The 13,811-nt window shown below is 53.4% G+C and overlaps 2 protein-coding genes across 2 annotated transcripts in view; both read right to left on the bottom strand.

Moving 5' to 3' along the window:
- Positions 1-526: 526 nt before the first annotated feature.
- NKX6-3 (NK6 homeobox 3) lies at positions 527-5,992 on the bottom strand. Its single transcript, XM_003412512.3, has 3 exons — positions 5,292-5,992; positions 2,951-3,120; positions 527-766 (listed from the first exon to the last, which is right to left on the bottom strand). Exons 1-3 carry the CDS (start codon positions 5,671-5,673, stop codon positions 527-529), a joined length of 792 nt encoding a protein of 263 aa, XP_003412560.1. The 5' UTR covers positions 5,674-5,992.
- A 3,816-nt stretch (positions 5,993-9,808) lies between these two features.
- Positions 9,809-13,811, bottom strand: part of ANK1 (ankyrin 1) — a 164,180-nt gene continuing 160,177 nt past the window's right edge. Inside the window, exon 40 of the mRNA XM_064272784.1 lies at positions 9,809-11,671. Coding sequence (XP_064128854.1) covers positions 11,645-11,671 — 27 coding nt within the window. The 3' untranslated portion in view covers positions 9,809-11,644. The remainder of the gene's footprint in view (positions 11,672-13,811) is intronic.

Here is a 13,811-nt window from a genome sequence, read left to right as displayed (position 1 = left end):
TTGGTGTCAGGAGCCTTTCTTAACTGGGACCCACTTCTCTTCCCTGAGGTGGTTTCCTCCAGCCTGGGCTATGCTATTGGGCCCTGGCCCCTCAGGTGGGATCCTTCCTGGGCAAAGGTCTGTGGAGTGTATCTGGAAATGCCACCCCCACCCTTGCTGCTTTGCCAGAGCCTGGCCATTTTAGCCTGTCTGTGTACTTACCAATCGGCAGAATTGGCAGGGCAAGATCTCTGCCCACAGGTGCAAGACGGCAAAGAAGTTTGAGTCCACAGGTCTCAGGAGACGTCTGTGTCCCTTCTCCCTTAGCTGGAGTAGTCCCCTCCCTTTTCTTCCTCTCCCCTCCCCCAACCCAGGTTGACAGGGGACGCTCGACTCTGCCCCTCTCCCCCAGCAGCGTGGGGACGGAAAGGGGAAGGAAGTCTCCTGGACGGCTGCGGGCTGCTGTGATGGGGATGACGGGGACCGGGCCGGGTCTGGCCCGGAGGCTGCGGGCTTTGGGGAGGGAGCGGGCCGGGCGGACCGGGCGTCAGACGCTGTGCGCGCCCAGGCTGAGCACCGAGAAGGCGGCGCGGTGCTTGCGGAGCAGCAGCCGGATCTTCTCGTCGTCAGAGTCGGGGTCCAGCGGCTTGTTGTACTCGTCGTCCTCGTTCTCCGAGGCCGCGCGGTCCCCGGCCGCGCCCGTGCCGCCCGGCGCCCGAGGCGTGGACGACGACGGCTCCAGAGCACTCTTCTTCCGCCACTTGGTCCTTCGGTTCTGGAACCACACCTGGGATGAGAAAGACTCTGAGAATCATGTGGCCCACAGGGCCTGGCACCCGGAATCACAGCACGAGCAGGGCCCGCTTTTAGGACGGTCACTCCGCTCGGTGGCAAATACTCCATTATTGTAAGATAAATGGCTCAGTAGTGGAGTGGACTGTAATATCACATGATGTCCTTGGGGAAGGGCCAATAAAACAAAAGTAAGTGTCGTGAATGCAGCAACCTTTTAGCGCGGCTCCGCTCCCTGTGGTGCACCTTGCTTCCCCTTTGCCACCTGGGGCACTTGGGTGGAAGATGCTGGAATGCCCCAGGGGGTGGCGGGAAGGTTGAGTCCAGGTTAAGGTACATCAGGAGGTGCTCAAAGAGTCACCCCTCCTCTTCTGGTTTACAGACCTCACAGAACTGGGGCCTCATGAATGATTTTTCCCCTAATTATAAAAACAAAACAAACACCCCTCTCTTGAGACAGCTGAAAAGTGCACAAAAGCCCTTAAAGAAGCAGAATGTGTGGGAGGGGCCCATGTCATTTCCTTCCATTTAAATTCATCAGCTGTCACCCCAGCAGAGTTACTATGAGGTGGCTGGCTAGGCTCCTGACCCGGCCTGGCAACCCCCCGGTAAGTGACAGAGTTGGGACTGTTGAATCTGTGGGATTCTAAACCTCATCTTTCCCTCTGCATTGCCTTAGTGAGAAATTCCAAGAGCTGATGGCAGCCACTGGCCTGGATTAGGAGTCTGGGGACTTGGGCTCAAGTCTGTTCCGTTAGCTAACAGAAGGAGTTACCTTTAGCTTGTTGTTGCTGTCAGCTGCCGTCAGGTTGACTCCTGACTCATGGCAACCCCATCCACAACAAGATTGGACCTTCGTGATCCATAGGGTTTTCTTTGACCGATTTTTGGAAGTAGATAGCCAGGCCTTTCTTCTTAGTCTGTCTTAGCCTGGAGGCTCTGTTGAAATCTGTTCAGCATTATAGGAACATGTAAGCCTCTAAGGACTGATGGGTGGTTGCTGTGCTTGAAGTACATTGACTAGGAATAGAACCAGGGTCCTCTGCATGGTGGGTGAGAATCCTACAACTGAACCACCAATGCCCTCCTGTCCTTAGCTTACTAATCTTTAAAATGAAGATAACACCTCCTCCTACCCAGGACCATCCAACTGAAGATGGAATATCAGAAGTATGAAGCTGTGGAGCCTGAGGCAAGGGTTACCCACTGCTATTGAGTCATAGTGACCCTATAGGACATAGCAGAACTGTTCCATAGGGTTTTCAAGGAGCACCTGATGGATTTGAACTGCCAACCTCTTGGTTAGTAGACGCAGCTCTTAACCTCTATGCCACCAGGGTTTCCAAGGCAAGGGAGGGTAAACTCATTCTCTCATACTACACACCAAAGAAGCTAGAAATGCCTTCACAAACAAGCCTTACTAAACTGATTTCCACCTCCTCAGACTCCCTGGGGGCAACTTCTCCAACTGTGAAGCCAGAAGAGGTCTCCGGAGAAACTTTGGGTGGGGGGCACCAAAGAAGAAAGCTTTGACCTAAGCCAGAACTGCCCTGTTCTATAAAATGGTGACAGATTTAAGGGTAGAGGTAAGTACCTAACCCAGTCCAGAGGCTACCATCAGCTCTTGGGCTTTCTGACCGAGGCAATGCAGAGGGAAAAATGAAGTTTAGAATCCCACAGATTTAACAGTCCCATCTCTGTCACATACCAGCTGGGTGACCTTGGCCAAGAGGCTTAACTGAGATTGTCTCCTCATCTGTAAAATGGACAATAATACCTACCTCAAGGATGCCGTGAGGATTAAATGAGGTACTACATACAAAGCTCTCAGAATGGGGCCAATATTTTGTTATTGTTAATTATTACAATCTCTAGGAGCCCTTGTGGCGCAAAGGTTAAGCATTCAGCGGCTACCCGGAAGGTTGGCAGCTCAAACCCACCAGGGGCTCCATGGGAGAAAGACTGTGCAATCTGCTCCCATAAAGATTACAGCCTAGAAAATCCTCTGTGGCAGTTCTACTCTGTCATATGGAGCTGCAAAAAAATTTTTTTTTTTTTTTTATGAGTCGAAACTCGACTCGATGGCACAACAGGCTAGTTAGGGGGACAGGCAGTGCCCAGAGACCTACTCCGAGGAACTGGGAGGGGCTGGAAAAGACTGTCTTCCACACAGACTCACCTTCACCTGGGACTCGGTCATGCCCAGCGAGTATGCCAGCCGCGCCCTCTCAGGGCCAGCCAAATACTTGGTCTGTTCAAAGGTCTTCTCCAGGGCAAAGATCTGGTGTCCTGTGAAGGTGGGCCGGGTATGCTTTTTCTTGTGGATGCTGTCACTCAGGGGGTCCGGTGCTGGCAGGAGGAAGGAAGTGAGTGTGAGCAGGATGTGTGGGGACCAGGGACTGTACTACCTACCGAATGCCAGCTCTGTCCTGCCTCTTCCCCAGGGCATACTTCCTCCAACAGAGATGCCACTGAGGCTGCCTGGGGCACTGTGGCATTCTTGGCATTCAGGTAACAGTGACTGTGACCTCTGCCAAGTCTGAGTGGGCAGAGGGCCTGAGGTTGTAGCTGCCCCAGATTGTAGCTTCTTAGGGACAGAGGGGCTTGGAATCCAGGTTTTGTGCCCCTCCATCTCATGTGAAGCTACTTCCCCTTCTTCAGTTTCCTGTCTGTCTCCGGGACTTCCCATGAGGTTACCAAGACAGGGATTGACAACTCCACCCACAAGCAGGACCCCAGGGGCCTATGAATGCCTTCTCTCTTCTGTGCTCTTGTGTCCCAACTTCCCAGGTCTCCAGGAAAAGCAGTGAGGGGTGAGCCTCAGGCCCCAAGGAGGTGCTCTCCATATCATCAGGCCTGAGAGCCATGAGGCTTCGACCACACTGGAGAGCCTGGGCCTGGTGGCTGGAGACCCTGAGCCCATAGCCTGTCGTGAAGGAGCTGGGCTGGAAGGCAGCAGGGGCTCAGGGGAAGAAGAAATCCTACAAGTCAGGCCACATGAGTCAGACCTTGTTCAGGGCAGCCTAACAGTCCATGTCCCAGCTTGTCCTGTTACAGGTGAAGAAACTGAGGCACAGAAGGGGGAAGAGACCTCTTGAGAGAAGTCTTCCATCCTCTCTCCCTTGGCCTTCATCCAGCCACTGACTTTCTTAGCTATTTTCCTGTGTGTGTGTGTGCATTTGGGATTAGAACATAGTGGGAGGAGAAAGTGTGTGTGTGGGTGGGTGGATGGAAGTAGAGGTGAGAGAGAAAGACGGAGAGCTTGAGGCAGGTCTCAAAGCACCCTGAAACAGGGTTATGAAATAGGTTACAGGGGATGAGGTCTTCGCCCTCCCCATTTAATTCTCCATTTTCTCTCCACAGCATGGCTATTTCTTGAACTTATGAGTGGCATTGCGTACAGAGGCCAGACACCATTACGGGACAGCTGGGAGCCCCTCGGTGTGTGTCAGCTGTGGGCATGGCCAAGTGTGCTGGTGGCTTGTGGTGGGTGTCCCCCACCTCAGACCTTCCCCATCTCATGAGGGGTGGACTGGCAGACACCGTGGCCCGGAGCAGTGTAAGCTGGGGTGGGGGGCGGGGAGGGGGAAGGGGGCAGGTGTGCTTTTGAGGTTTTCCATGGCTGCCCCAAGCCCCTATTGCAGTGGGGAGCCCAGAGATCAGACAGGAGTAGCAGCTCCCTCTGCCCCTGCTCCTACGTGACCTGGCCATGTCAGGGGGTCAAGGACGGCTCCCACAGACACTGTCACTCTCTCTGCCTCTCAGGTAAGCCCCACCTAGCTGTGATTGTTCTGCCACTTTCTCTAGTCCCCAACTGCCATCATCAGGCCCCTGGATCAGCTCTCAAAACCATGGCTTGGAAACAGGTGGGGTGAGGAGACTGTCCCTCCCCACCAACTGGGCTCAGCAGCTGGGTGGTTGTTGCTGCTACTATTGATATAAACTCTGGGGTGGAAGGTGGGAAATGGCCCCCTCACTTGCAGGTGGGGTCAGGGTGGAGTCAGGGTACATTCTGAGTCCCTGAACGATGCCAGGGCATGAGCAGGCTCTTTGGGAAGAAAATGCTATGGCAATGTCTCCTTGCTGGGGGTGGCGTTTGCCTGCATTCTGAGGACTGGATGGTGGTTGGGGTGAAGCAATGGTGCCATGGGCTCTGGGTGGGAGAAGTAAGAAGAGCTGCCAGCTGGGACCCTATATAGGGTGCAGCCTGTGTGGCCTTCATCACACGTGGAGTCTCCCCAGGTGCCCTAGGAGGGCAGCTGGTAAGGGGTGGGGTTGGGGGTCAGGACACCTGTGTACAAGCAAGGCTGGGGTGGGAGTGGGGCGGGTGCAGGCAGGAATTCAGCCCTATGCTAAGCTAAGGAAATAAACCCAGGGGCCTGAGCGGGATTGTCTAATGATGAGTGAGGTGGGTGGCCAGTGCTGACTGCCCCGGGAGAGTCCTCTCCTCTCCGCCTTCTCCCCCTGCAATTCTTCATGGTGCCCACTGGGGTAAGGGTGAAGGTTTGCCCTGTACTTACTGTTGCTGCACTGCTGCCCGCCTCGCCAGTCCTGGCCTGTGTCCGCCCAGCAGTTCCGGGTCCGGGTGGGGTACTCGTTCCCAGCCTTGGAAAAATTCCCCACCTGGGGGCCATAGTAGACCCCCTGGGAGCCAAGTCCACCAAAGCCTGCCACGTGGGGGTAGCCGGAGAGGAGGCTGCTGTTTGGCGTGGCTGCCGGCCTGCTCAAGATGTCCGTGATCCCGTGGGGTGTCCCGGCAGCCAGCTGGGGGCCCAGTCCTGGAGGGCTGAGCTTGTAGAAGGAGTTCTGCACTGAATACTGGCACATGGGAGCCTTCATCTCTGAGAACTGAGCCAGCGATGTGTTGTTCAGCAGGAACGTCCCCTGCAGGTTGGACTCCATGATCCCCAGGACAGGGAGGGGGAAGGCAGCAGGTTCCTGGCTGCCCAAATCCAGGTCCCTAAAGCCTGAGAGCCCAAGCTCTGGCCCAGTACCCCATGGCAAGTTTGGAGGGTCAAAACTGGCCCCAGAGCCCCAGACTGCCCTCCCACCTAAAGCATCAGGCCCAGCCTTTGCCCAAGGACTGGGCACCCACGTCAGCGGCTCGGAAGGGAGGTACTCCCCAGGGCAGGTGAGAGCCCTCACCAGTTTTTCTTCAGCTCTCCTTGCCTGGCCTGGAGGAGGTAACTCCCCACTCCTCACCTCAGACCCCTCCTCTGCCTTTGAGTCTGGGGACCCTCCATGAGAAGTTTTAAGTTCAGAGAACCAATATTTCCTTGATAAAGATATGGCCCATTAGAATACAGGCCCGAGACTGGCTGAGCTGTGAGAGCCGCGCCACCATTGGTCAGAACGCGCACGGGCCTCACATTGGCTTTTCCTAGACAAATTGCACTTTGAAAGATTGACTGTAAAATCAGCCTGTGTGTGTGTGTGTGCCTGTGTGTGTGAGAGAGAGAGAGAGAGAGAGAGAAATTAGCTGTGGTAGCTCTGTTTCTTGTCAGAGGGTCCATCTGCTCCTGGTTCCCCAACACCAGCATCTAGGTAAAGATGGGTACCTGCAAGTCCCTGGAGGCTCCTGCAGATAGAAGTCATAGTTGCTGCAGCTGCTTCCCTGAGGGAGAAGAGGCTGGTCTCAGAGGTCACTCCTGAGGTGTTCAGGCCCCTTTATGTACGGATACGTTTTGGGAAGCAGGGTGCTCGAGACTGAGCCTGGAAGTTTCCCTCCTTCTCTGTGCTGGGCTGGGGTAAGTGGGGAGGCAGGGCAGTGTCTACTTTGTTTGGTGGATGCATGTTCCTGTGACTGGCTTGAGAGCCTGAGTGGGGGACTGCCAGGGCAGAGGGGCAGATCGGGGCAAGGGGCGAGGAGGACCTCTGGGAGTGGTGGGGGTGTGTGTACATCCCTGTCCCCTGAGGCTGAAGTGAGGGGGCAGAGCCCGTGCATGTGTTCCTACCTTTACCTCTGGGAAGCCCTCTCTGATTCCCTCTGTCAGAATCGCCTCTTCCTCCTGGGCGCCTCTGCTGGAGCAAGTGCCCCGTTCTTTCTGGTGTAGTGCTTGGCTTTGAAATCTTTGATGTTGGATGGCAGATGATTCACCTAAGAACCCCAATGTGGGGCATTTAGTGGGTGCTCAGGGAATGTTTGATGGATTCGATGGATTGCACTGGATGAATCCCAGGGCACCCATATACTTTTTTTTCTAGTGAATTTTTACAAGCAAGGTTTTCGTGTTTGTAAAATGGGGGCAGTCTCCCATTTTATAAACAAGGAAGCTGAGGTATGGAGGACCAGAGACTTGGGCTCTTTCTATACACATCTAGCAGCATTCTTTCTTGAAGTTTGTTACTAAAAATGGAAACCAGCATGCCGCTGGTCTGACCATGCAAAGTGACAGGAAAAATAGCTTTGCCAGATCAATGGACTTCTGTCTCTCCTCCCTGGCGACTCCAGAGTCCTTCCTGACCAGGCTGTGGGCTCTATCAGGCTGGATGCGCTCACTAACTTCTGTCTGCGTTGTGGCAGGCGGGGAAACAAGAGACAGCCTTCACCACCAGGCTTCTCCATGGTTTCCAGCAGAGAGGGGGCTAAGGAAAGGGTCCCCTCTCACACAGCCTGACTCTCCCATGCTACTTTCATGTGCCCTTGATAGAACTGGTTTTTCTGTAGTATAAATGATTTAGGTTGATTCAAGGAACCTAACAAGGAAGACCTTACAAAGGCTGTGGAAATTACTTTTCCAGAAGTTTGGATTCAGAACACCACTGCCAACAAAAAGGTTCTCATACGTCTGAGTTGGCTTTGTTACCAGGCTGCACATCACAACCCTTTGGGAAATTCAGTTCCCACTCCTGTTCCTACCCCAGCACTCCAGGCAATTCTGACTGTGAATCTTTGCTTTTAAAAAGCCCTCTGGGTGATGCTGATGTAGAACCATCATTGGCCCACTGGCCTCGGTGGTCTTTCTGATTCTGAGAGAAATTTGGAGAGGGGTGGGGATTACGGATGTTCTGGGGTATGACTGTGATTTGGTCACCTCCTGAGATGGGCACTTATGAAGAAAAAAAAAATTGCAACAAATGATTCTGATTTAATTCCAGGCCTGATAAAGGCATTCATATTTGTGAATCCCAGCATTAACAAACTGGACAGTGTTTTAATCAATCACTTACTCCATCCCCTCATTTGACAGATGAGGAAACTGAGTCCAGCTTGGTGACTAGCCTTGCACAAAGTGTCACAGCTAGTTATGAATGGAACTAGACTCTTCTCTCCACGTTGTTTAGTTGCTGGTGAGTCAGTGCTGACTCATGGCAACCCCTTGTGTGCAGGGTAGAACTGTTCCACAGGGTTTTCAAGGCTGTGACCTTTCAGGGCCAGATTGCCAGGTCTGTCTCTGAGGTGCCTCTGGGTGGCTTTGAACTGCTAACCTTTTGGCTAGGAGTCAAGCACTTAACATTTCCACCTCTCAGGGACTCCATTTTCCTCTATAAAACCAAACCCGTTGCCATTGAGTCAATTCCCACTCATAGCAACCCTGTAGGACAGAGTAGAACTGCTCCATAGTGTTTCCAAGGAGCAGCTGGTGGTTTCGAACTGCATATCTTTTGGTTAGTAGCCGAGTTCTTAACTACTGCATTTCTTGAACTCATGAGTGGTGTTGAGTTCAGGGGCCAGACACCTTTTAAAGGAACGCTTAGGGGTTATCGTCAGTGTATGCTGGCTGTGGGCCTGACCAAGTATCCCGGTGGTGTGTGGTGACCCCAATTCCCCACTTATTAGGTGGGACAGAAATCTTCTCTGTTTCCTCTTGGTGCCTCTCCCAGGGTGGGAGTCTTGACTGAGGGGCTGCCCAGGCTTCTATGAAGGAGGCAGGCATTGGTGGGCCCCTCCCTGGGGTGCAGGCCTCCCAGTGGGCTGATCATACCCTCAAACCCCTTCATGTCCCAACCCAGGTTCACTTCCCCCCAGGCTTCACCTCAAACCCCCAAAGAAGAGCCAAGAAGGAGAGGTGGAGCCCTGTGCCATGAGTCAATTTCTTTATTAATTTTGACATTTGTTCAGCTGGTGTAGGGAGAATGGTCTATACATCAGAGTGGGGGCTGGGGAGTTCTCTCCCGATAACAGAGTATGTGGGAGAGAGTCAAGAAAAGATTTCATTTTCATAACAATTAAAAAAATCAAGGTAATTTCAAAACTTCTAAAAAGCGTCTAATGTGCAGACTGCAGCATTCTCTAGGCATCAAGTGGAGACCCCAAACTCCTCCCCTAACAGCTCCTACTAGCAACTGGAGCGTGCAGCCATGCCGCCGAGGGCCTGGGGCCGGAGGGCCAAGCAGCCATGCCAGACAGAGCAGAAGGTGCCAAAGCGGAGCCTGAGCCGCGAGACCCACGCGGGGCTCTAAGAGGGGCTACTGGGTTCGGCTGCAGCGGCGACCCGGGAGAGGGAGGTACAGAATCAAGGTGGCAGAGGCGAGCCCTGCGCCTGGCTTCCTGGGGCCTTCTTCACCCAACCCACCGCCGCGCGCTGCCTGTCCTTTCCCGCTGCGGCCGGGGAAGAGCCTGGGGCCAGGCCGCGAGGCGGCGGCGCCCCCAGACGAGTGGCACTGCCGAAGCGGGGTGGGGGGGGGGTGCTCTGGGGACAAGCAGGCGCCTCTCCTCCCTCGCGCCGCTACAGCCGAGCCAGACCCGGCCTCTGTGTGGGGACGGCAGCGCCCACTGGCAAGGGGCACCCTGACCTGCGCGGCCCAGGAGGAGGCGGCCCGGAGGCTGGGTTTCCTCCGACTGCCTTCAGGGAGAACGTAGGCCACACGTTTGAACTTCCTCTCTCCTCCCCACTTCTCTAAGAAAGCAAAGCAAATCCCGCCGGGAACGCACGAGAACACATGGGTCGGGGCGCCGGATCCTGGCGGGCTCAGGACGCAGACCGAGCTGTATCCGGGTGGCCCGGGCGATAGGCTGCCGGTCGGGCCCGAGCAGGCCGGAGGGCGGCTCCGCGGCCCCTGGTGCAGTCCGCGCTCGGCCCGGGGAGGGCACCGAGGGGGCCGGACCGGCGGGCTGGGGCCCTGTGACGAGAGGCCAGCTGTCCCCGCGCCGCGGGGAGATCTTTGGGGCTGGTCGCAGGCACAGGGCCTTGGGGTCTCTGACACTGAGGGAGCTCTGTGCTACTCGGAAGGTTTAAAGGTGTCCCGAGGACAACTCAGACGAGCGGCAGGGGAGGAAGTGACAAAGGACATCCACAAACAGTGGCTCTTTGGAGAGCGAGAAGAGCCTGCCGGAGTCACTCTCCTGGCCCTAGAGGGCGCCGGCCGCCGACGGCCGGGCGTGTTGTGCTGATTCGGGCCTCTCTCGGCCGGAGGCGCTAGTGTAACTTTAAGGCTCTTCCCTGATGGCACCGAGGCGAGCTTCCTTTCTGCCCTGACCCGGAGCCTGGCCTAGAAGGGTCTCCTTCCTAGCCCCGGGCAACTTGGTCGTCAGCTGCTCTCTTCTCCTGCTGTCCTTTCCCTGGGCATGTGGTCAGGAGTGGTCCCCTCGCTCTGCCTCTCCAGGTGGGGCGAGAGGGGCTTGGTCAGTCAAGTGGGGGTACTGAGGCTGTCGAGCCCGAGAGCCTAGTACCGGCACCCATGACCCCCCATCCTGCCGGCTGCCTGGAGTTACAGCACCAAGTTCGCTCTGGGAGACCTTGGGATTGTCGCTGACTTCTAAGAACTGGCAGATACATTCACTAGCTCAACTCCCTTCCTTTCTCTTTCACTGAAAGGACAGGCTGTATGTAGCTCCTTCTCCTGCAGCCTGGAGAAGTCCTCAGGAGCTCAGCTGTTAGTGCTTTGTACATACTGCTAAAGTGTTTCTATTGGTTTGCATAGTATTTATTGTTTTTCATATACACAAGGCTGATTACTGTACAGTTTACACTTTGAACACAGACTATGATATAAGTGCTTGAAGATATAGAAAACCTCTTCTCTACTGAACATGCTGGTGCAAATCCTGGGACAGCCACCGGCCCTCCCCCAACTGAGAGAGAAGACCCTTTCAGATGGGGTGCCGGCTCCCTTTGAGCCCTACAGCTAAGCCTGGGGGTCCTCACCTCAGATTCTTAAGTCCCTAACACAAGGAACCCCGAATGCACTCTAAAGGTAATGATTTTTCATTGGAAGATGATAAATACTGAAACTGGCAGAGAGAGAGAGACAATGTAAAAAAAATTCCAGTTTATCCACAGGAGAGTCTATATAGCTTCCGACATCACAGTAAAATCTGTGTATACTGAGTGGAGGGGAGAGGTGAACGTGTGTGTGTCCTGAAGGTCATGTGGCGCGTTCTGGGAGGAGCAGTCCCACTGGGGAACGGAAGGGGACAGTCACAAATGGAATGGAGTTGTGTGGTGGATGGGGAAGCCTGGCAGATGGGGACGTGGGATTAAGGTGCTGAACTATTTCTTGCCTGGTTTCCTTTCTCTTTTTTTCTTTACAGGAAGCCCACATGGATTTCTTACTGATGAGGTTGAAAAAAAAAAAATCTACCCTGTACGAGGTCAAAATTAAGATGATTTAAAAAGAAATACCATCCCCAGCCACAAAGAGCCCTTGTTGACTTTGGCGTTCTCACTCTCTCTTCAGGTGTCTTTCTTTTTTTTTTTTTCTCTCTCTCTCCCCTTCTTGCTGCTTTTGTCCTGATTCCGACAGAGATCTGTCACTAGAGGCAGGATTGAGGACTGTAGGTCATGCGTCTACAGTCGGTCGTTCATGCGAATAGGAGACTACAGGAAGTCTCTTACAGAGATCATGCCGTGAGCCTAGAGGAACGTGTGCACCGCTTCTGTTGCCCTCTGGTCCAGCTCTCCTCCTGTGTGCATGGCAGAGTGTGTGGAGTTCAGGGGTTGGGTGTCGAGGTATGATCCTGAGGGACAGAAAGAGAGAAAGGGGTCACTTAAAATTTAAAAGGGCAATTTCCAGAAAAAACTCAAATAGTTTTGTGTCTAGTTGCTCAGGCAGATCTGATTCAGGAAAAACAGCCGCCCCTAGCAAGGCAGGGAAGTCCCTTAGTGGTGCAAATGGTTAACGTGCTCAGCTGCTAACCAAAAGGTTGGAAGTTTCGGTCCACTCAGAGGGTCCTCAGAAGAAAAGCCTGGCAATCTACTTCTGAAAATCAGCATGGAAAACCCTATGGATCGCAATTCTACTCTGACACACATGGGGTCGCCGTGAGTTGGAGTTGATCTGATGGCAACTGGTACTGGTAACTAGCAAGGTGACGAGATAAAAGATGCTGAGCTTTCGGCCTCTGGCTTTCCTGAACTACCATCTACCCACCCTCCAACCCAGAGGTTGCCTCTCAGAGCCAGCTGCCCAGGTTCCCAACTGAGTAGATGAGCTCCCGAGAGCACCCTCCTGTGTGGGTTAAAGAGAGCTCTGTGCCCTCAGAGAGGAGGCAGGCCGCTCTCAGGCCTATGCTGTCACCTGAGAGAAATCCCCATGAGCAGGTCCTTGTACCTTAGGAGAGGGGGCCATTTTCATGAGTCAGGACTTGTACCACAAAAGGGGCTAGGCTAGTCAATGGAGCCCTCTACTTTTTCAGTTCAGTTCAGCCAACATGTATCGATGTCTGCTATGCGCCAGCCCTGGAGACCCAGGGACAAAGCAGATATGGTCTCTGGCTGGGGAGCTTTTACTGGCTCTGGTCTACAAGCTTTTACTGTCAAGTGACACTGGCTGCTTTCCCATGTCCCATGGATGGATAATATTGTGGCAAAGAATCCTTGAAGAAGAGGTGCCTCCTCTCTAAAATACTGTGTGTTTTAGGCTTGAAAGTAGCAGCTTTGCCTGCAGAGTAAAGGCCCAATTCAGCAGCCTGGGATTCACAGCAAGGCACCATCCTAGCCTCATGGTACCTCATCCTCCAACCTGTGTGAAAACTCCATGCTTTCAAGACCAGCCATTCGGGATTCTGTCTGCCGGGACCTTGGGACCAATGGGGAAAAGAGCAACCAGAGGACTCTTGAATATAAAAGAGGAAGTGGCACAGAAAGGCAGGAACTTATTCTGATGCAGGGCTGTCCCCAGACAGGGTCCACAGGAAAGGGGACTGGGGAGGAACGCTGAAGGTGACCAGGTGGACTCAACTCTGTGTGGTTCTCCAGGGATGGAAGGGGTGGTGTTGAGTTTCTTGCCAGATGCTGCTGTAAAGCTAAAAGTCCAGGCCCTTCTACTTCTGTCACTTGAATGAACTGCTATCCTCAAGGGCAGGACTCTTTTATCTAGAGAGGTAGAAACCTGGGCTCCCCCTGAACTGCCTGAGCCTTCCTATCAGCCAAGTCGGTTTCCTCCATGTCTTCTGAACCACAAGGCCCCCTGTCTCTCTGCCTCTTCTTGTGCTTCTCCCCTGACAAAGATCCTCTCCACCCTTTTCTTAGCTGAGGTCCCACCCACCGCCCTTAAGACAAAATTCAAGTCCCCTCTTCCATGAAGCCTTCAGATAACTCCAGCTCTCTCGTATTCTCTCTTCTATGCTCCGGAAACTCTTCCTTCCAGTCACTACCTTTTATTTAGAGAGGTAGTAGAATGTAGTGGTTAAAAGCAAGAACTCTGGAGCCAGACTGCATGCATTCAAATCCTGGCTCTGCCAATTACCCACTGTGTGGCTTTGGTCAAGTTACTTATGCTCTCTGTGACTCAGCAATAAAATAAGGAAAAAAAAACAGTATCTATCTCATTAGATTATTGTAATAATTAAAAGAGTTGAAATATATAAACGGCTTAGAATAGTGGGCATTACATGAATGTAAACTATTACTGGGACCTCTGGAAATCTGTTTTTATCCTTTCATTTTTTATGTCTGCATTATTTCCTTGGCTGGATTATGAACACTCTTGAGGGCAACTGCTAGAATCTCTGGATGGTGCAAATGGTTAACGTGCTTGGCTGCTAACTGAAAGATTGGAAGTTTCAGTCCACCCAGAGGTACCTTGAAAGAAAGGCCTGGCAATCTACTTCTGAAAAACCAGCCATTGAAAGCCCCATGGAATACAGTTTTACTGTC

Source organism: Loxodonta africana, chromosome 19 (genome assembly GCF_030014295.1).
Source record: "Loxodonta africana isolate mLoxAfr1 chromosome 19, mLoxAfr1.hap2, whole genome shotgun sequence".
Classification (NCBI taxonomy): Eukaryota; Metazoa; Chordata; class Mammalia; order Proboscidea; family Elephantidae; genus Loxodonta; species Loxodonta africana.
The sequence above is the reverse complement of the archived record's forward strand: the minus strand, read 5'-3'. Positions and strand labels throughout refer to the sequence as shown.